The 22,011-nt window shown below is 40.3% G+C and overlaps 1 protein-coding gene across 6 annotated transcripts in view; it reads left to right on the forward strand.

The window, feature by feature from the left end:
* AKAP13 (A-kinase anchoring protein 13) overlaps positions 1-22,011 on the forward strand; it is a 341,772-nt gene that overhangs the window by 298,956 nt on the left and 20,805 nt on the right. For 3 of the 6 annotated variants that reach the window (XM_058542397.1, XM_058542393.1, XM_058542394.1), the window contains 6 exons: positions 11,588-11,655; positions 13,813-13,879; positions 17,360-17,495; positions 18,902-19,014; positions 19,661-19,813; positions 20,435-20,685. In XM_058542397.1, the coding sequence (XP_058398380.1) occupies positions 11,588-11,655; positions 13,813-13,879; positions 17,360-17,495; positions 18,902-19,014; positions 19,661-19,813; positions 20,435-20,685 (788 nt within the window). The remainder of the gene's footprint in view (positions 1-11,587; positions 11,656-13,812; positions 13,880-17,359; positions 17,496-18,901; positions 19,015-19,660; positions 19,814-20,434; positions 20,686-22,011) is intronic. The other 3 variants (XM_058542392.1, XM_058542396.1, XM_058542391.1) reach the window with 2 other exon arrangements.

The following is a 22,011-nucleotide window of genomic DNA, read 5'->3' on the forward strand; positions in this document are numbered from 1 at the left end:
TATATTCATTAGATGGAATATTGGGCTGATACTAAAAAGAATAGGATAGTTCAAGGGTCAGCAAACGTGTTCTGCAAAGGAACTGGTGGAAGTGTGTTAGGCTTTGCGGGCCCTTAGGACTTGGTCATGACTGCTTAACTCTGCCCTTGTAGCACGAAAGCAGCTGTAGACAAGACGTAAAAAATAAATGTGGCTGTGTTCCAGTAGAACAGTGCTCACAAAAACGGGATATGGGCTCAATTTGTCCCACAGACCGTAGTTTGCCAGCCACTGGGATAGATCTGCAGGTACAGGGATCTCCAAGACATTTTGAGAAGTTGAAAAGGCAATAAATAGACATGTATTATGATCCCAATTTATAGAAAACAAATAAGTAAACAGTAATTGGTTATGTAAATATACAAGAATTTCTGAAAGAGTATACATCAAACTATTAACAATTTGAAGAAAGTGATTCGGGGAGGAGAGGTTGAAGGAAGACTAAGTTTTTTTTTTCATACTTTTGTTCTGTTTGAATTTTTTAAGAATGTACTTATATATTGTTTGTATGAGTAAAACCAAAATGTAAACTTTGGATCACTGATAGCTTCAGAGCTTTTTCTAGTTGTCAGCTGGTCTCTGATGAAAGAGCAAAATATGTTGATATTTGATTCAAGAATTTAACGGACAAAGAGCAGAATTATTACTGGAAAACAGTCACCTTGACAAAAGACTTGAGAGTTGCTCCATCACTGTTTCTGAAGCACCAGATTGAATAAGAAGCAGTGTGATTGATTCTTCCAGCTCTTAGTTCTGAACTGTGATGTGAAATATTATCAGAAGATGTAGGGACAAAAGAGGTGGAAAATCTTTTTTGAAGACCCGAAGAATCTCTTTCTTTGTGCCGTAGAGAACAATAGGTTTAAGAACCATTGGTTTATGATTATGGCGAACGGATGACTCTTTTCATGGCTGGCTCCAGACAACTTTTCAATTTAAATTTAGATTGGAAAAAGTTGTCTAATTTATATCAGTGCATATTTAGTCTTATACTGCCCTTGATTTTTCTGTATACATTATTTCTAGGTTAAAAACAGTTGAATTTTGCCCTCCTTGGCTGTATTAAGTATTAGTCTACATTAGGCGATAATGACTCAGAATTAAACCTGCAACTGGCATCTGATTGATTTGTCAGATAGTAAAAATATCCTTTATGTATATTTCCACTATAATGTAGCACCTCTTTTAACCACAGGCATCCTAAGCCCATTTTTGTTTTATTGATAATTCTTCCCATTAAACATAAATAAAAATTATCTTTTCTGTTCTCCTTCCATGGTGAGGCATAGCTAGGACACCATAGGTTGTTGAACTGCTTATGCTGTCAGTATAATGTGTGCTAGAATTCTCCTGGAGAGGGGCATCTGGGATACGTCTTGGAGACTTCCATAGCCCAAAGATACCAAAGCAACACGTGGAGAAAGCACGTGTGTGGGGTCTGGTACCAATTAGGAAAAACTAAATGTAGGAGGTTTGAGACTTATAGACTTAAGTTCTCAGCCACACATCAGTGTAGTAATTAAATAGTTTAACAGATAGGGCAGAGGTTTTCACAATGTTTTTTGTGGAACTGATGTTTTAGAAATCCCACAGATTTTTGAATTTATATATTTTAAACTAATTTTAAACATGCATAAAAACTATACATGCTAAAAAGTGTAAGCAAATTTTAATGTCAACATATTAACTGGCTTTCAGCCTACCTACTTGTTTGTATTTTTCCTTCCATCTCTAATTAACTGAAAAATATAATGTGATTGCAAGGCAAGCCATTTTTTTTAAAAAACTGCTAATATTTGCACCTTCTTATCTATGTGAATGAAGATGTTCTCTATATTGTGTATTCAAAACTAAATAAATAGAGAAATAAATTAGATTCTGAGGTAGATGTGTGAATTTTAAGTATCTCATGTACCTCTGATTTCTCACTTTTGGATCCATCAAAACAGCTTCCTTGTTCTCATTTATTGACTTTAAAAGTAAATGTTAGGGAGCTGGCCCCGTGGCGCAGTGGTTAAGTGCACCCTCTCAGCTGTAGTGGCCCGGGGTTCACAGGTTCAGATCCTGGGCATGCACAGATGCACTGCTTGTCAAACCATGCTGTGGCGGTGTCCCATATAAAGTAGAGGAAGATGGGCACGGATGTTAGCCCAGGGCCAATCTTCCTTAGCACAAAAGAGGAGGATTGGCATTGGATGTTAGCTCAGGGCTAATCTTCCTCACACACACACACACACACAAAATTTAAAAGTAAATGTTGGGGCTGGCCCGGTAGCATAGTGGTTAAGTTTGGGTGCTCCACTTTGGCAGCCCAGGGTTCACAGGTCTGAATCCCGGGCGTGGACCTACGCACCACTCATCAAGCCACGCTGTGGCAGCATCCCACATACAAAATAATGGAAGATGGGCACAGATGTTAGCTCAGAGCTAATCTTCCTCAGCAAAAAGAGGAAGGAAGAGTGGCAGCTGATGTTAGCTCAGCGCCAATCTTCCTTGCCAAAAAAAAAAAAAAGTGAATGTTAAAATTATAGCTAAAAAATCTATGCTAAATATTTTACATATTTGATGGCACACAATATAGCATTTTATTTCATTTAAGACTTTTTAAAAGTAGAAAACCGGTAAATAGCAGATCGGCTACTAGTTTTATGTTAACAGTGTTTATAATAAGTAGGATGGGACTTTTTTGGTTTCACTTGTAAATTTTAATATTAAGTCACCCAAGGAGTCTATTTCCTCTGGAAGCAGATCATTTCATGGAGTTCAGTGTGTCATCGCTGAAGTCTTTTCTTTTGGACAGTTGGTTTCAGGATCATAATGTCCTCTGGCAGTGGTTCTTTTATTGATGGCAATAGCTTGATCTAACTAAAATGTCACAAGTTATCTTAGTTCCATCTGCTCAGCAAAAACAAAGAAACGAGTTAATGTTTTTGAAATTTAAACTGAAAGCATCAGACAGCAAAAAGGAACAGTTTGATAGGACCTGATTGTTACCCTAATATGCACCTAAGGTTCAAAATACATTTTTAATTTGCATACCACCCCACCTCAGAAATGGAGGCGCTCCTGCTGCAGCTAGCGCTTTGCACTCAGCTCCTGAGGTGGTGTTGAAATAGGCACAACATTAGTGCTAGCATTGAGGTTTGTGTATGACAGACAGCGTGCAGCCTGCCACTTACAAAAAGAAGAGGGGAAAAAATTGAGGCTTGGAAGCAAAGGAACAATGTGTAGTCATCTTCCCAAAGAGACAAAAGTAATTGGCTGATTCTCTCCAGCTTCCTGAAGAACGGAACCTACAATGAATGTTGGTGTGTAGGAAGCACCATCTGTTATCTTGCAGGAAGTGGAAAATATGAGTAATTTGGGGACTCAGAATCTTTTTTTTCTCTTCCCTCCCTCCTCTCTCATGTTCAGGATCTTCCCAGGAGTCTCAGGAAATGTAGCATCCCTCCAGTTAGTCGTTCTCCTCCCGGGAAACCCTTGTGCTCTTAGCTTCCCTTTTTGGTTTAACATAACCCTGTTTGCTGACCCCTGGAGCCTCGTACCCCAAGTGGCTGCTCAGTCAGTTTTGACTCGTGGATTAGAAAGATCAGCCACATAGGCCATCATGATAATGTGTGATCATGGCTGGTATTGATTGGCACCTGTCTTCCAAATGTCTGTAGTCACTTTAATGTATCCTTCTGTGTGCAAATACTAAGAGACTCAGCAGGATAGAATGTTGTTAAACAAATCAACATCTCTTGACTCCACTGGATTACACCTGGACCAGTCTGAGCTCATAATCATGGGTGAAAGCTGAGTGGACTTTTGTGGAAATGTCATGATCACAGGCATGGAAATGGCAAGGAACAAAGCTTCCGTGTAGTTCCTTTGCAGTCAACTCCCGGGAAAAAACAGTGGCAGCAAAGACTGAAGGCCCTTGTTAGGACTGCTTCAAAGGCATTTAATTTAGGAGAAACCTGGCAGATTTTTTTTTTCTCAGCCAAAACTCTACTCTTGCTCTAAGATTAGGTGACTTTAAAAGGGGGAGGAGAGGAGTGTCTCCAGTTCTTACTACTTCATTTATGTAAAGCTTCCCTTGAATAATCAGCTGTTCTTTCCAGCTGCTGCAAATAATTTGGTCTTTGGAATGCTTAGTGGAGTCCTTCAGAGTAAGAAATCCATTACATTTGGGGTTTTGGATCTTGCCAGTGGTTCTGTTCTGTTTGCTTTAAGAGATGTAAAATGATACTGAGATTATTAATGATTTCTTTTCTGTTGTGTTAGCAGCTTCTGAGTACTTTTGTGGTAGGTTGTTTCCCTTGATTAAAAAAATAAACAAGTAGACGAGGTACAATCTAAGTAGGAGACATAGGAGTTTAGAATGTGTGTGATGGTTGGATTTTGCTTTGGATTTCTTCTGGAAAAGCAGCTCTCTAAATAGACGGTTTTCTGCCATTTAGAGTTCATTGCTTATGTGAGATGGTAAACTGCATACAATTGATTAAAGAAAGGAAGTTTGTTATTTAGGGCAAAGGAAGGTGAAAGAAGAGCCTAGGCAATAAAGTCAGTCTTGTTCAAGCAGAGCACTTGCGTTTTGTTTCATTTTTGTTTACCAGTGTTCTTACGAGGACTGCTGTGGTCTGAGCACTTCAGCTGAGATGATTTGGCTCTTGTTTGTGGCTTTCCTCTTGTTCTGTACATCAACACTGTGGTTATTACACCAGCTGCCAAGAACATCTACGTGCCTTTTGTATCTGAGCTCTATCAGTCCAGACCAGGCAGTGTCTCACACACCCCAAAGATTTTAAACAAGAAGTTGCAGACAGTTTCAGAGCATGTATCTCTAAGTTGTTCATATTTAAATAGTTTTTTGTTTTTGTTGTCATTTGTTTTGTTTTAGTTTTCTTGGTTAGGGTTGAAATGACAGGAAGAAGTTGCACCTTTCTCTCCTTAAAGGTACTCTTCAACCTGTATCCTTAAGAAGGATCAGAGAATTTTCCCCAGATCCGTTTTGCTGCTCAGATCTGTCTCTAGTAGGCAGAACAGTGAGAAGTCTCCAGCATATTCCCTAATGATGGTCAATGGACTGGAGTATCAGAAGATCCCTTACGTCAGAACTCTGACTGTGTAGAGCTTAGGTCAAGAAGGTGAATCCTTCCTTTAGTGGGCAGTCCTTGACTATTCACGCCATTCTGTAGTTTCAGTTCAGTTAGGTATGGCCACTCCTCTTTTCCTTCTATAAAGCTGATTTTCTTAAGCTTGTCTCTCTAACGGGTTCTTTTATTTTTCTGCTAAAAGAGAAAGATTGTATAGTATATACCAGTTGACTAAAGATCTGTGGTGGCTGGTGGGAGAAGTTAAAAAAAAATGCAGGGCTGCCCCCGCGGCTTGGCGGTTGGGTACGCGCGCTCCACTGCTGGTGGCCTGGGTTCGGATCCTGAGCGCACACCAACGCACCACTTCTCTGGCCATGCTGAGGCGGCATCCCACATACAGCAGCTAGAAGGATGTGCAACTATGACGTACAGCTATCTGCTGGGGCTTTGGGGAAAAAAGAAGGAGGAAGATTGGCAATAGATGTTAGCTCAGAGCTGGTCTTCCTTAGCAAAAAGAGGAGGATTGGCATGGATGTTAGCTCAGGGCTGATCTTCCTCGGGGAAAAAAAAATGCAACAACAGACAGATGATAGTTCACAGTCATGTGGGTTTTCCTTCAGATTCTTTTGTTTGATGCCTCCTTATAGCGAAAAAAGAAGTTGAAGACTGGGCTGTTTGCTTTTAAGTTCAGAGGAATTTAATTAGGGGTCGGCTCTGTTCCCATAAACCACTGTGCCGGGACCTTTTTAAAGAACTTTGAAAAAGGAAAGCATATTGCTTACTGCTATTAGGAAATCTTTTTAAAAAATAAATAAATAAATAAAAGGCCAAATAATTCTTTGATCTCCATAACAACATGGTATGGTTTGTGGCAGAGAGCTTGAAATGTATTAGATTTGTCTTCGAATCTTGTGTTCTTGGTAATTGTCTATTTTCCAAAACAAAAAATAAGGTTTTAACCTCATGACTTTGGCTGATGTCAGTGGGGCCGAAGTTTCTAAATCACCCACGCACACCACTAAAACCGTCGCTGTGAACTGAGTCCAGGACAACTTGGTAACAACTTGAGTGTTTTTCAAGTAGGTACTTGAGAATGTTAAGCAGATGTCCATGCGAACTATTTATCACTAAGACTTGTGACCGTATTATAGTGCATATTAAAATTTCAACTGAGTTGTGGGTTTGTGTGACAAGTTGTTTACTAGAAGCACATCTTAGATGTTGTTTCTGCCTTTATGATTCATCAATTGAAGTTGTCTCTTAAAAGTCAAACACCGGCCTGAGAACTTGAATATTACTGAAGTCTGTTTAAAAGTGACAGCACCACTCCCTCAAAAATTGCCCTTGCTTAATTCCCTATAGAGGGATGGAACTGATTGGAAAGCAAGGAACAAGAGGAATGCACCTTGGAAACAAGTTGTGTCCACAGTGTGCTAGTTGGTCACTTTTGTAGATCAGAATTAGTGGCAAGTTCTCAAGCAAATCCACCACCTCCTATGTTGCCCATAAATGCCTAAGATATTACTGATTTTCATTAAAGCGAAAGAGAAAAGGCACTTTTGTAACCGGAATATGACAATAAAATCTAATTGAAAATTGTTTTAAATTTATCACAAATGTGATTAATTTTTTAAAAACTAAGGAGGTCCAAGGAACTTTGAAGGTTGTTAGAATTTGATACACTAGATTTAAAAAAAAAATACTAATACAAAGTGGCACATGGATAATATAACAAACACCTATGTACCTAGCACTCAAAATGAAAAAACAGTAACATTTTGTCATATTGCTTCAGATTATTTTTTAGCTTTGAAGAAATAAACCATTATAGTTAAAGTCAAATTCCCGTATGTTTTTCTGCCTAATCCGATTCCTTCTTCTTCTTCCCCAAGGACAAATGCTATCATGAAGTCTATGTAGTCTATGTTTTATAATTTTATCTCATATATAAACAATCTTTAATGTTTTTGTTTTTAGTTTACGTAAATGGTACCATACTGTGTATCTCATTCTGTAATTTGCTTTATTCTCATCAACATTGTATTTGGGGGATCCAGAATATTGAAACAGATGGATCCAGATCATTGACTGCTAACTCTTAAATGGTATTCCGTTTTATGAATATATCAAATCTGTTCCACTGCTAAGTCATTTGGGTTATTTCCGGTTTCTCTCTGTTACAAACAGTGCTAGAAGGAACATCCTTATGTACTCGTGTGTATCACCAGGGTATATACCAAGAATGGAATTGCTAATTCATGAAGTGGGCACATTTTCGCCTTTACTAGATGTTGCCAAATTACTCTGCAAAGTGGGTGTACCAATTTCTAGATCCATCAGTAGATGATGAGAGTTCCTGCATCACCATATCCTCACCAGTACTTAGAACTGGTAGACTTTTATTTTGACCAATCTGGTTGGATATGAAATGATATTTCTTTGTTGTTTTAGTTTGCATTTTTCTAATTTCCAGAGAGGTGGAGCACTGTTTTGTGTTTTTTGTGAATTGCCTGTTCATAGTCTTTGTATAGTTTTTGTGTTGGGTTCTTTGTTTCTTTCTTATTGTTTTGTGAGGAGTTTTTAACATTTTTAAGTTATTGTTATTGTGTGTGGCACTAAATTTCATTTCATTTCAGAATGTGTGGTTTTCCTTGTCCATGGTATAGATTCATTAGTTTTCCTCATATGCTTATTACCCATGCTTTAAAGTATGTTGTGTTTAGGTAGAATGAAGTGAGCGAGAGGTTCTTTTAAAGGTAAATAGGCAAGACTCTGAGAGAGGGGAAGGAGGGATGGGATTAAAGAAGATCTGTTTGAAAGACTTTAGCTGAGCAGGGATTTGTGAAAGATAGAGAAAAAAGATGGGTAGGGGAGCTATGAAGCCTGTGCATAAGAAAGAGATGATGGATCAACTAGGCTTTGGAACAAGGCAGCTCCATAGTCCCAGGCATCTGTGTGGCAGGAGAGGGGAGACATCACGTACCCTGAGTAAGGATAGTGGTACCGATGGGGGGAGACACATTCTGTCTTACTAGAAGTGAATATAAAAGTTTGCCTCAACTGCTTTGTTATGCTTCTTGCTGTGGGTCCAGCAGCTTGGAGCTCACTTGCCCACTCGTCTCCCTTCTTCAGGCGTCTAGTTCTTACTATGGGCCTGGGACTGGGAATAGGGATGTTAAAACTTTTAAAAGACAAAATTAAACTTCCTCAAGGAGTTTTCTGTCCAGTGGAAGAGTGCAGCCATTACAGACCAGTACCATGTAACGTACAATCTACAGTGCAATACCTGGAGGCAGGCGTGGAACACCAGAAGCACAGAGGTGGGGAATCTGATCTTCCCTGGAAGAGTCAGAGAAGACTTCATAGAGCTGAGTCCTGCCAGCCTAGCCTGGGGAAGGAAGACAGGGGAAGGGACACAAGCACAAGAGACACTGTGTTCAGGGCTCAGAGGTGTGACAGAACATGGTAAGGGCCTGGCAATTTAAGCCACGCATGATGGGCTATATCTAGCTCAGAGGCTTGAGCTTTATCCTATAGATGACGGGGAGCCATTGAAGAGTTTTTGGGAACTGAGAGGCAAAAAGTTTTGAATACAAATCAATGAAGAGAAATGGTCCAGCCCACCTCTTGCCTCTTTGACCCTTTGTGGACGACCATTGGCTAGAGAGGCTTAAAGTCTTTAGCCAAGATTCACTGGAGTCTAGATCCTGGAATACGAGTTATATTGCATGATGCATAGAAGGGCATAATGGCATTGGCATCTCAGGAGTTGTGTGGATTTCTGTTCGTGATTCTACTTTTTTCTCTGAGTAGTAATAAGACAGTGATTTCTTTATCAAAATTTATCCTTATTTTCAAGTAGCAGAGAACTAGACAATTTAATGAGAACCAGTGGTTTCCGGTTCTTAAGAAAAATATGTTCAAATGTTTCCTTTTGCTGATTAGAATGAGTCACTCCCCAGGGGTCTCTTCTGCAAAGGCCTCTTTGTGCCCAGAACGGGATGTTGCAGAGAAACCTGGTATTAATTTTGGTGACATGTAACCTTTTTCTAACTGCTGGCTTCTAGAACAGCTTCATGAATTACATGGAAATGGTCATATCACGGACAGTAGAAGTTACAAGGAGCATAGCATCCATATAGCTCCCTTGCAGTCGATTCCTGGAGAAGAATACAATGGAAGCAAGAATAGAGTTTTGACTGAGATGAAACCTTCCAGGTTTTTTCCTCTTGTTGGTTTCCTCAGTGAGCCTTTCCCGGAAGGGTCCCTTCTCATGCTTCTATTGGTAAATGAACTTGGATGTCTCTTTTGGTTTATTAATATCAGAAAAAAATGACCAGACAGTGAATTTCACACTGGGTGGAGCTAGAAGAAGTTAGCTAGATAGGAGGCATCCACATGCCTAGGAGTAAAAGGCCTAGAGTAAAGCCTCACCCCACCCCACCCCCAAGACTTCCAGACTAGTTCCAACTCTGGGCCACCCCGTTGGCAAAAGTAGAGTTGTTCCTGATAGCCTCTTTTATGGTGATAACTTCAGCCAAGATTTCTCCGGTCAGAGCTACTGACTACTGAGTCCTTCCCTTACCTGCCCTGAAGGATGAGTCTATCCTAGTGATAATTCAGATGACTTAGAAGTTGAAAACTCTTCTGCAGCATGAACCTTATGGAACAGTCCAGCAGAATTTACTTCGAAAAATTATCCCTTTCTTCAGATAGCATAAAGAGTCTTATAGAATCACAGACAGAGGGAACTTGGGGGAAAATGTAGTCCCTCTTTTCATTTTATAGATGAGGCAAATGAGGCCTTTAGAGAAGAGACTTGCATAGGGTCACAGTAACTAATCAGCAGAGCCAGGACCTACATCAGACTTAGTTTGGTAGCTGTTCTTCTTGTACTCCTTTTAGTGTTACTAAGTTGATGTTTCACAAACTGTAATCAAGGTTGTGTCAGGGCACTTGGCTTTTGGGTAAAGTAGACATGGGGTCTAAAATAGGCATTTGAATAGGTGCCATGAGCCAGGCACTGCTAGAGAGACTTAATTGAAGATTCAGCAGTAGACAAAGGGTCCTTGCCCTACAAGAGCACTCAGTGGAGGAGAAAACAATCACAATACAACATGATTGGTGGTATTATAGAAAAGACTTGTGAACCAGACAGGCACTGCAGGAGCAACTGTTGAGGAAGGATTGGGAAAAGACCTTTGGGGTCTGGGATTCTGGCAGTCTCCATTCTGATATCCTCCCCATCATCCCTCCACTCTGCCTAAGTCGGAGTGGAGTCAATATGTATGAGCTAAAAGAACATCTTTGCCCATAATTAGTGAGTTGACATGGGCAGGACCTGTGGTGCTTCCTGAATCAGTGTGTGAAGCATTGCCTCATGAATGGTATCTGGTTGATTTTCTCAAGGAGCCTTTCCCTGGGGAGGCTTTCGTCATTGGGTGTCCCCAAAGACAGATCTTTTATTTCTTTCTACTTCATCTCTGGCCTCCTGGCACAGTTCTATTTTATGACTTCATAGCGGCAGTTAGAGCTGATGGTGACCCTTTTGAGTCACAGAGGGCTGGGTTTTTACATCAGTGGCCCTTGTAGGCCAGGGGAGTGAGAAATAAAAGTTGAGATAAAATCGTATCCTTGGCAAATTGTGGTCTCTCCTTCATCTTTCAAGAAGCCTCCCATTTTCTCAAGTCGGGGCTCCCGGAAGTGCTCTGGGGTAGTTCTGATGACCTTTCTTCTGTGGCTCTTGACTTGTGGTGGGTTGTGAAAAGCTCAGGGTAGTTCAGATCCCAAGTAGGACATGAACAGGTCAGTTTTCAAATCCACACTCTACGTTTGACACAGTCATAAAAATTTCGCAGCCCCTATTAGGGGCTTTCCTTATATATTTATTCATGACTTAAACTTACATATTGACAGCCAACACTTTTAGTTTTTGTTGTTTTTTTTTTTGGTGAGGAAGATTGGCCCTGAGCTAACATCTGTTGCCACACTTCCTCTTTTTGCTGAGGAAGATTGGCTCTGAGCTAACATCTGTGCCCATCTTCTTCCCTTTTGTATGTGGGACACCGCCATAGCATGGCTTGATGAGTGCTGCGTCGGTCTACACCCAGGATTCTAACCTGTGAACCCTGGACCGCTGAAGCAGAGAACACAAACTTAACCACTGTGCCACCAGGCCAGCCCCTTTTACTTTTAGTTCTGATGGCCTTGCAGCTTCCTGCCTGAGAAGTTCCAGACTTGTAGTTTTTCTTAATCAGAAATCACATTTGCTCTTTTTCTCCTCCTTCAAATGACATCACATGCCTGCTTCATAGAGAAGAGGACTGCAATCCCCAATTTCAGTTAGAGTCACTTTCTGAAGTGTGAGTGGCTTCACTAGGAAACCCATAGGCAGCTGGGGCACTGGAAAATCAGAATCGATGTCTGTCTGCCTTGTCAATGTCACCTGAGTTTTGCTTTCTTTTCAGGCTGCAGTGCTTTTGTCCACAAGGGCTGTAGAGAAAGTCTGGCCTCCTGTGCAAAGGTCAAAATGAAGGTAAGACATTTCTAGCTAAACCAATAACATCCTCAGAGTTGGGAGAGTTAAAGTTGTGGTTTTTGTTTATTTTAATCATTTGGTACCAACTTTGAGACCAAAGTAACCAAAATATTCTCAATCAAGTGATTGATTCTCTTTTTAATTAACACACTTGGGAATTTGTGGATTTTGGAAAATAAAATGCTTTCGGAACTTCTCCATGTTAAATATACATTTCTCTGTAATTTTAATATCTCTGTGTCACTGTTAAGGTGATTTTCTTCTTAACCATGTCTGCAGACCTACTCTGCTATTCACACACCTGGCTTCCTCATTCGGGACCATGAGAGCAGCAGGTGGATATCAGGGGCTTTGACCCTGATGGACTGGGGAGTGTTAGGGTTAGACGCAGCCTGTCTGTCAGCACTTTTCTCCACAGGGAATGTACAGATGACTGATCACATGACACAAGAACAGGAAGTGCCAGTTGTGTGGTGGTACCTGCTCTGAGAATGCACGCTGTGTAATAATGTGCACTGCTCATCGAGTGGCCCTTAGAAAAAGAGTATGGCTTGGGGGCATGCCTTTTAGTTAGCCTATGTGGTTTTCAGTGTTCTCATCACCCATAAATGGATTTTTGTTCCTAGTCAGAAGAGTAATCTCCAGCAAAACACAAAGGCTCAGCATGCTGTGTGCTTCATCAGTAACCACTTTTATCTTGGGCAGTGGCCTCAAACTTTAGTGTGAATCAGAGTCACCTCGAGGGCTTGTTAGAAGATAGCTGACTGGGCCCCACTCCCTGAGTTTCAGATTCTGGGAGCTCCCAGATGATGCTGATGCTGCTAGTCTGAGGACCACACTTTGAAAAGCACTGAACTAGTGTAGAGATGACAAACTTCTGTACCCCGGACCTTATTCAGCCCATAGACATAAATTTTTTGGCTCGTGAAGTATTTTTTTAAGTTAATGCAGTTATTTAAAAATCATGTTTCGTATCAATTTGGATTTCTGTTTTCTCTTGAAAAATTGGAAGATCTCACAACCCTGGTATTTCCCTTTACTGAGCATTCCCAATTCTTACCTTGCTCTTTTTCCTTTTTTTCATAGTACTTATGATCTTCTCAGAGTCTATGTTTAACAGTCTGTATTTATTTATTACATTCATCTTTTATGGCCTGTACCTTCCCCCCACTAGAATGGAAGCACCAAAACAGCAGTCTGAGGTCAGGAATGTTTGATCCATTGATGGATCCTTAGCCCCTAGAGTGGTATCTGGCTTATAGATCCTTCAGTGTTGGAGAGATGGATGGGAAGTGATCATCAGCTGGAGCTGAGTGGCTGCTGCCTCCTGTATAGAGGCTGCGCAAGTTCCAGATTGCCACTTCCCTCCCCCCAACTTGCTGCTGGCATTTGTTAGCTGGCTCACCCACAGGCGTTTGAGTTTGTGATCTCTGATAAGACTTTTTACTATTGTGAATGTACTAGATTCTGTAGAAGGATTATGAGAGAGATATAGCATCTCCCATGTAAGAGAATATAACCACTTTAAATTGGAAGTAACTCATTTTCGTTAATGATTTATCTTGGACTAATTGCTTCAATCTGTAATTTCTCACACACACAGTGAGTCTGTTACATGCCACAACAAAAGTCTTAACTAAAATTAGCACTTTACCTAAGAATTATTTGCACCTTATAAATGCTAGTCACTGCAGAAATAGAAATGAAAAAGGCACAGATGCTGCTCTTAAGGAACCAGCATTCTAGTGGGGAAGATGGGCAAACAGACGGTGACCACATGAGGAAAGAACTCTGTGGAGCTTACCTGCGGGATTCTGAGGGGGTGCCAGTCACTGAGTGAGGAGAAGAACGAAGCTGATGGATGGTTTTACCAAGGAGGTAATACTCAAATGGTCTTGAACTGGAAGAATGCTGTGAAGATGAGAAGAGCATTCCGGGCAGAAGAAACAGCATTTGTGGAATCACAGTGCTTGGCAGGTTCAGAGGATAGCAGTGGAGGTGACTGTGGCTAGGACGTAAGATGCTGAGGACCCTTGGCAAGGAATAGAGCAGGAAAGTGGGAGCAGCTGGCTCTCTTCCTACTCTAGGCTTCTTGAAATGTGACAGAAGATCAATTTAAGTACAGTCCTCATATTTGTTTTCTTTTCCTTTCAGCAGCCCAAAGGGAGCCTTCAGGCACATGACACGTCATCACTGCCCACAGTCATCATGAGAAACAAGTGTAAGTAGCTCAGCCCACCTCTCAGAATTCCTTTTTGACTCTGGTTCAGGATGTAAACATACTTTTGTGATATTCACTTGTTATTCTTCATCAAAATTTGAATAGCTATTTTGTGGTAAGTTAGAGAAGGCTATAGATTCATCGACCAAAAGCTTAACATTCTACCATGAAACTCTCTTGGAAGGTTTCTAGAACAGTGTGTGTATTAGCTTAAAGGGCAGCACCTTAGCCCTGTGTAGTGACCCCTGTGCATCTCAGAATTCCTCTGAGTGAGTTGACAATCATACTTGCTTTTAGAGCCTCACAGTTGCATGAATCAAATGAGATCTTGCCTATTAAACTTCTTCATAAACTGTGAAGTTATGTGAGTAGTTAATTTTTTTTCCAAGGACTTCAAGTGATACACAAAGTTGAGTAAGTCACACTCTCCCATTCGCATCACACTATCTTCCCAGTCTGTGCAAGGCTCCACTTTGGTTTTACTTAATATTTTTCCTGTTTCCATTTCCATTCACTATCTTGTTTCTTCCCCCTCCTTAGTGTCCACCGTAGTATATTTAACGTATATCTTTCTACTCTGCCATGTCTTTAGACATATGTGTATTTCTGAAAATATCTCTTACTGTTTTGTGTGTTGAATTTAAATCAGATGATATGACTTAGGCTTATCCATTCTGCTGCTTTTTTTTCACTCAGTGTCGTTTTGAGGTCGATGCATGTTATTACATGTAAGCTATTGTTTCAGACTGCTGCGTGGTATTCTTTTGGGAAGGTGTACTACATTTTAATTATCAGTGCTCTTAAAGACAGATATCTAAGTTGTTCCCAACTGCTACCATGAGTAACGCAGGAATGAATATCATCTTAATTGGCTCTATCGGAGCTTACGTGAGACTTAACCTAAGGCAGTGTTTTTCAAAGTGTAGTTCCTGGATCAATTAGAGGTACAAATTCTTGGGCCCTACCCAGACCTGCTAAATTAGAAATTCCAGAGGTGGAGCCCAGTGATCTGTGATTTAATAGATCTGCCAGGTGATTCTGAGGCACGCACAAGCTTGAGAACCACTGCTCTTTACCTAAGAGCTCTAAGTCCCTCCAGATAGCTCAGGAGTGGCTGTCCCAGACTGTACTCCCACAGACAGCATGCATTCCCTTTAGACATACTGAGTACAGTTGTTATCAATCTTTGCATGGAAATTACTAGAAGAGAAGTTTTGCCAGACTGCCACCCACTTTAATCAGTGACCCAACCCATTCCAACACCTTTTATGAGTCTAATCTTCCTTAAACTCTTCTTTTCTGTGATATTATTCCTTGTTTCAGAAACCTATTTTGTTTCACATCAGATAAAATAGCATCTGTTTTTTTAAATACCTATTATATGCCAGGCTCCTTATGTATATTATCTCTGATCCCCACAAGTATTCTTATAACCCGTTTGACCCACAGAGGCGATGTAGTGGTTAAGAGGACGGACTGTGGATTCAGGTCATATGGGTTTGTGTCAGCACCACCACTCGATAGCTGTGTGACCTTGGACGGTTACTAACCCCCCTGGACCTCATTTTCCTCCTCTCTAGAAGGATGGTGATAGTATCAGCGGGTGGCAGTCAGGGTTCTAGAGATCATACCTATAAAGTACTTTGTAGTAGCCCTCCTTAAGTGATGGCTTTTGCTGCTGTCGTCATCATCCCAAATAAGGAAACTGAGGCTCAGAGATATTAAGTAACTTACCTGAGTGGATTATGGATTGGTTTCAAAGAAGGGAAAGCTGTCACTTTCAGCCTCCTGTGCTGCCTTTTAGATACAAGTTGTTCTCTATAACTTTCAGGGTCTGCATAACATGGCCTCATTCTCCTCCTTCAGCCTTTTCCCTGATCCCTTCTGCGCATCCTCTGCTTCCTTACTCCCTACCTGTTATCACCTTTTTACATCAATACTACATGATTATTTCTGCCTTTATTTATATAGTTCTCCTCGTAAGAATGTCCTCTTTTCCTTCCAACCTGTCCACACCATTACCATTCTGTAAGAACCAGTGTTCCTTCCCCCATTAGAGTGTATCTGCTCACGGACGTCCCCTCTGAAACATGGAGAATATGGTCCAGGCTCTTGGCACTGAAGCATATTCCCTTTTCTACCAGTTGCCTTATTCTCTGTGGAGGTGGGGCCCACATCTCATGCTCCTTGTGTGCTTCCTGCAGGAAGGGTCTGGTTGTGTTGTAGTGTAGCATGTTTCTGGTGTTTATTGTATCACCTTCTTCTAAATAGAATTTGAACTGGAAATTAATGGTTTTATTAATTTTTATTAAGTCAAAAACATCCTGAAATACAGTGAAGTCATAACAGCCGCCCGGTCATACTTCCTTCAGCTCCTGACACTCCCGGGGATAGACAGCTTGTGCTCCTCATGTCTGGGGCAGGAGCTCAGTTACCAAGGAAGAGTAATGTGTGACCACTTGAGCATAAAATTAGAACTCTCGTTTCCTCTCTGGTCGTGTTCAGGAGAAATATGCAGTATGAGAACAAATTAGCTATGTGACATTAAACAAGTGTTGCATTTTCCTCTTCTGCAAATTAAAGGAATTGATCAAAATCTGTGTTCTCAAGTGCTGTGCAGAAGAATCACTTGGGGAGCTTGGAAAATGTGTAGACTCCCAGGTCCCACCCCTGAACGACAAGGAGGGCTGGGAGTTTGCATATCTAACAAGTTCCTCAGATGTTTCTTGGTAGGGACTCCCAAAGAACACTGACCTCAGTTATCTCCAAAGTTCCTTTTATTCTTGAAATTCTTTCAATCTTATTTTATTTTGAATTAATTTAAATTTTTAAATATATAATACTTTCCCATGATTCTTTGTCCTCATTGCCTGATTTTCATCCCAGCCCGCAGGTAACCACTCTTCTTAGTTTTATATCTATCTTCTTCAAATTTATTTATTGAAATAAAGGAAATACCAATTTGAATTATTAATTTTTCTTTTTTTAAACATAAAAGATAGTCTGTTGTGCTCTTTGTTCTGCACCTTGATCCCCCCCCCCTTAATATATTATCTTGGCGCTCTGTGGTGGTTCATGAGACTGTCCTCATTTTTTAAAGCTATATAGTATTCCAGTGTTATGATGTACCATAATTTATCAATTGATATTCTTTAGATACTCATTTGTTGTTTTTGATCTTTTGCTTTTACCAACAATGTTGCATTGAGTAACTTTGAACGTACGTCATTTCAGTCATGTACAAATATATCTTGTAGAATAAACATATCCTAAAATGGAATTACTGGATCAGAGGGCATTGAAATAAGCAATATCAAAAGATACTGCCAAATAGTCCTCCATAGAGTTTCTGTATCCATCTGTACTCCCAGGGCAATCTATTCTAAAGCAGTTTGCTCCTCTTTGGCATTTGTCAGATGCGTCAGTACTGGTGGGCATGGATGGACGATGCTTCAGTTGGTGTTCTCTCTTCATTTACAGCCTCACAGCCTAAGGAGCGCCCTCGATCCGCAGTCCTCTTGGCTGATGAAACCACTGCTGCCCCCATATTTGCTAATAGACGGTCCCAGCAAAGCGTCTCCCTCTCTAAAAGTGTCTCCATACAGAACATTGCTGGGTAAGTGGGGTTTAAAGATAGCACAGTTGACCTCTAGTTGACAAGAGCGTAATAATCATATCATTTGACAGAAAGATTCTTTTAGAAAAAAATGTATAAAATAATGAGTTGGTGCACAACTGAATGATACAGATGAGGAGAATGAGGATTCCATTTAGATGTACTGTCATGACCACCATTTTGTAACAAGGATCTCCTTTAAACACCGTTATTGGGTCAGGTTGTCCTACGCTTTTGTACGTGATCAGCCCTGCTTTTAAAGAACCTGAGTCCTAAAAGGATGATTTTTAGATCAAAGTAAGAAGTGGGACTAGGAAAAACGATGATTTACTTCTGAATTTTTAGTTGCAACCACTTATATTTTCAGATGTCACATTTTTCTGTTGGTCAGATTAACCTGATTTTTGTTTCTTTTTTAATCTGTTTTCATCTTTGCATCTTGATTCTTAAGTCAGTTTCATGGGAGTGAATAATAGGCCAGTTATTGCTATGAGGTTCCCACTAACTCATTTGCACTGAGTTCCTTTTGTGGTCCCTGCAAAAGTTGCTGTGGCCCCTGACTAGTCAGGCCTCGGCTGTCACGTGATTACCACAGGGCTGATTATGATCTTGCTGGCTGTTTGGGGTCAGACACCTGCCTTTCCATCAAGTAAAGAAGTCATCTTAAATGTAGGACTCGAAACATCTCTTGCATCTCTCTTAACCTAGGCTGGAGGAAAATGCTTAACTAAAGGATGCAAATCTCCTCTTGTCTGTATTTCCTAACGTCTGTGCTGGCTCATGTTTTCTCTTCCTTAAAAAAAAAAAAATGTTTCAGGTATTTTTAGTTTGTTTTTGTCTTTGTATTGTCATTATCCCAAGACCTTCTTTTTAAAGTTATGATATCAAAATTTGTTTGCATTATGACTTTAAAAAGTTGGTCTTTAAGTAAAATTTAAAGTTTTAAATGGCTCTGGCTTGCTTTTGTATCATACCACACACATTGATTGGGTGTCTACTATGCTAGCTGGTGAGTTGGGATTGAGAAAGTTCAAAAAAATAGTTTATTATAAGTGCTTGGTCTGTAGTTATTTATGGAAGAGGGGAGGGAAAGTGTAGTGGTTAAGACAGTGAGTGTCAGACAGAGCAATTTCTTGTATAATATGTATACAATTTGAGGGAAAAGAGTTCTCCTTGCTACCTATCATTAAAAAAAAATTCAGGTTTGCCGTTATGTTAAATGCGTCCAACCGTTGTTCGTAGTTCATGTTGCATGTTGCTGGGTACCCGACATAAGTAATTTGTCTTCAGTCATTGTAGTACTTACAACCAGCTGCGACTGTAGAGTTTTTCAGGTACTCATTTAAAAATGCAAACTGTGGCTTATCAGAATGTATTTGACAGTATGTGCTTCTTTTTGTCCCCAGAGTTGGCAATGATGAGAACATATCAAACACCTGGAAATTCCTGTCTCATTCAACAGACTCACTAAATAAAATCAGCAAGGTCAATGAGTCAACGGAATCACTTACTGATGAGGGTAAGAGGAACTTAATGGCCGATATTTTATGCATATGTAGAGATTGTGTGCCATTATCTAGAATACAAGTGTTAATGGAATAATATGCCTGCCTCTTCTTACTCCTGTGAAGATTCTCTAAATTGTCTGCAAAGCCTCAAATGCTTTATAATGAATTGGTAACCAGACTTATCCAGTTGTTAGATGGCTGTCCATTGAAGGATGTTACTGATTTTAATGTGGTCAGACTTGAGTACTAGTCTCTGTTTCTTCCACTAGTCTCTTTTTCTTCCACTAGACTTTTGTACGCATTCTGTTCTAGCTCTCTTGGCACAGTTGTAAGCCTGCTCTGTTAAACAAGTGAAGTTACCAGGTCCCTTCCAATTCCTACTTCACACAGGAGTCATGTCTTAATCACGTTTGATTTAGGTGATGTTTATCACTCTTAACCAAGGTCTTGAATGTCAAGCATGTCACTCTTGTTTGTATGTCACAAACAAGAAATGATTCTTTTCTAGTAGTGCAAGATGTATTCTATGAATATTCCAGTATTAATTAATGCAGAGTATTTGTGTCTTACAAAATTATCACCCTGAGGAGAGTCCAACATAGGCTTTTTAGAGGTCACAGACCCAGGTTCTGATATTGATTTTTTTGATATTTTGAGGAGTAGGTACAGACATGAATGAAGGCCAGTTAATGGGCGACTTTGAGATTGAATCCAAACAGCTAGAAGCAGAGTCTTGGAGTCGAATAGTGGACAGCAAGTTTCTGAAACAGCAAAAGAAAGATGTGGTCAAACGGCAAGAAGTGATTTATGGTGAGACTCTTTAGGTTGCTCTGCTAATGCTTGATTTGCGTTGTCCGGCACTTTTTATCACATGATTTGTTGAGCAATGGAAAGTCAATTTTCAAGTATATGGCATCTCTTTTAAAGATTTTCTTTAAAAACTTTGAGGTGTAGAGACATGAGTTTATTTCTATCCTTTTCCCTCTCTTTGAAATTATTTCAATTTTATTGAACATTTTATTTAAAATGAGTGCTTACTTATACCACAGTCCTAGAAAGAGATCTCTTGTGGCAGTACAGTTTTAAGTCCTCAGCGCCACTAGAAACTAGACTCAACAGAAGTCATTCGTAGAAAATGGGAACACAGTAAATGATGAAAGGATTTGAATCCAGTGAAGAGCACTCTGGAAACCACCATTTAAGAGTGATGGAATCTAGTGTGCCTGTCAGAAAATAGTGTTAGGTCATGTAAAAATTAGAAGAATAAGGTGAAAACACTTTAGGGAAAAGACAGCTATTGACTGAGTTTTAAAGTTTAAATTGGGCCCCAGATAGCCTTAAGACTAACTTGGGCTGTTACGAGCAGCCAATGATCTTTGAAGGAGGTCCTTGTACAGGAATGTTCTGACCGCTAAGCTGTGTCCCCCTCAGAGTTGATGCAGACGGAGCTACACCACGTCCGCACGCTCAAGATCATGAGCGATGTGTACAGCCGGGGCATGGTGACGGAGCTGCTCTTCGAGCAGCAGATGGTGGAAAAGCTCTTCCCCTGTTTGGATGAGCTGATTAGTATCCATAGCCAGTTCTTTCAGAGGATCCTGGAGCGGAAGAAGGAATCGCTGGTGGATAAAAGTGAAAAGAACTTTCTCATCAAGAGGATGGGAGATGTGCTCGTAAATCAGGTGAGCAGTGAGGAGGATCTCAGGTTCTTCTCACACGCATTGGGGGGCAGAGTGAAGCTTTGGGGTCCAGTAGCTATGCATTCACATCTCGACTCTACTGTTTATTATCTGTGTGAGCTTAGGCAGGTTATTTCATCTCGCCGAGCCTCAACCCTTTTCTGTAAATGAGGACAGTAAATTTTTCTCTCCTAATGCTGTTTTTAAAAGTTAAAAGGAATGTATATATAAAGTACCTAGCATATATGGTAGATACTCAATAAAAGTAAGGTTTTCTTTTTCAAAAAACAGTGCAGTTTAAGAAATCAAAAAACGTTTGTTGGAAGTCTCAACTTCCCCATATGCCTCAAATCAAAAGGAACTCATTTATCTAAAAACCACCTGAGCATAGAAAATTGAATGAGAAACTATCTGTAAAATATTTCATAAAATATATCTTGTTGCTGATATTTTCATCAAGATATGATATGGTTTCAACTCTACAAGTGAGGACCTCTCCTCCCCAAACATCCCCTCTCCCAGTGTTCTCCTTGTCTCTCTCTGCCCCTGCTCTCTGCCCTCAGACCTGCACAGGTGCCTCATCTAACCCTAACTTGTGTAGTTTGTAGCTCCTTGTATTGTGCACGTCCTCCAGTAGATCTTAGATGGCAGGGCTCATGTCTTAGCCCCATGGTGTGCATTTGTTGGTTGTGTGCCACTGCTGAAATCACCCTTTTAGGGCATTTGCTTTATGGTGAGAGCAGAACACTTAAAATATCTCTGCCTCAGCTTCTCTTTTGGTAAAGGGGAAAAGGAAAAGCTACTCTGAACCCTTTTTCAAGTTTTTTGGTAAGGATCAATTTGTGTTGCCTCCAGAGATTTTTAGTACAGTGGAAATCGATGCTTAGCAGGTATCATATGGACCACATACAGAAACTCATCGGTTTACCCCAGAGTGAACATACCTTCAGATGAGCCATTGAGATTGCACACATTTGAGAGTGATTTAAGGGCCATGCAGAGTTGTTAGGGCTGCTGGCCTGAGGTAAGTAAGATAAACAGCTTTATTGAAATATAATTCTCATGCCGTATAATCCACCCATTTAAAGTATACAATTCAGTGGTTTTTAGTAGATTCACGGAGTTGTGCAATCATTACCACAGTCAATTTTAGAACATTTTTATCACGCACCACCCCCACACAATTGTCCCAGCCTAGGCAACCACTAATCTACTTTCTGTCTCTGTGGGTTTGCCTATTCTGGACATTGTATATGAATGGAATAAAACAATATGTAGTCCTTTTGATTGCTTTTTTCATTTAGAATAATGCTTTTAAGGTTCATCAAT

This window comes from Diceros bicornis, chromosome 5, assembly GCF_020826845.1.
Source record: "Diceros bicornis minor isolate mBicDic1 chromosome 5, mDicBic1.mat.cur, whole genome shotgun sequence".
NCBI lineage: Eukaryota > Metazoa > Chordata > Mammalia > Perissodactyla > Rhinocerotidae > Diceros > Diceros bicornis.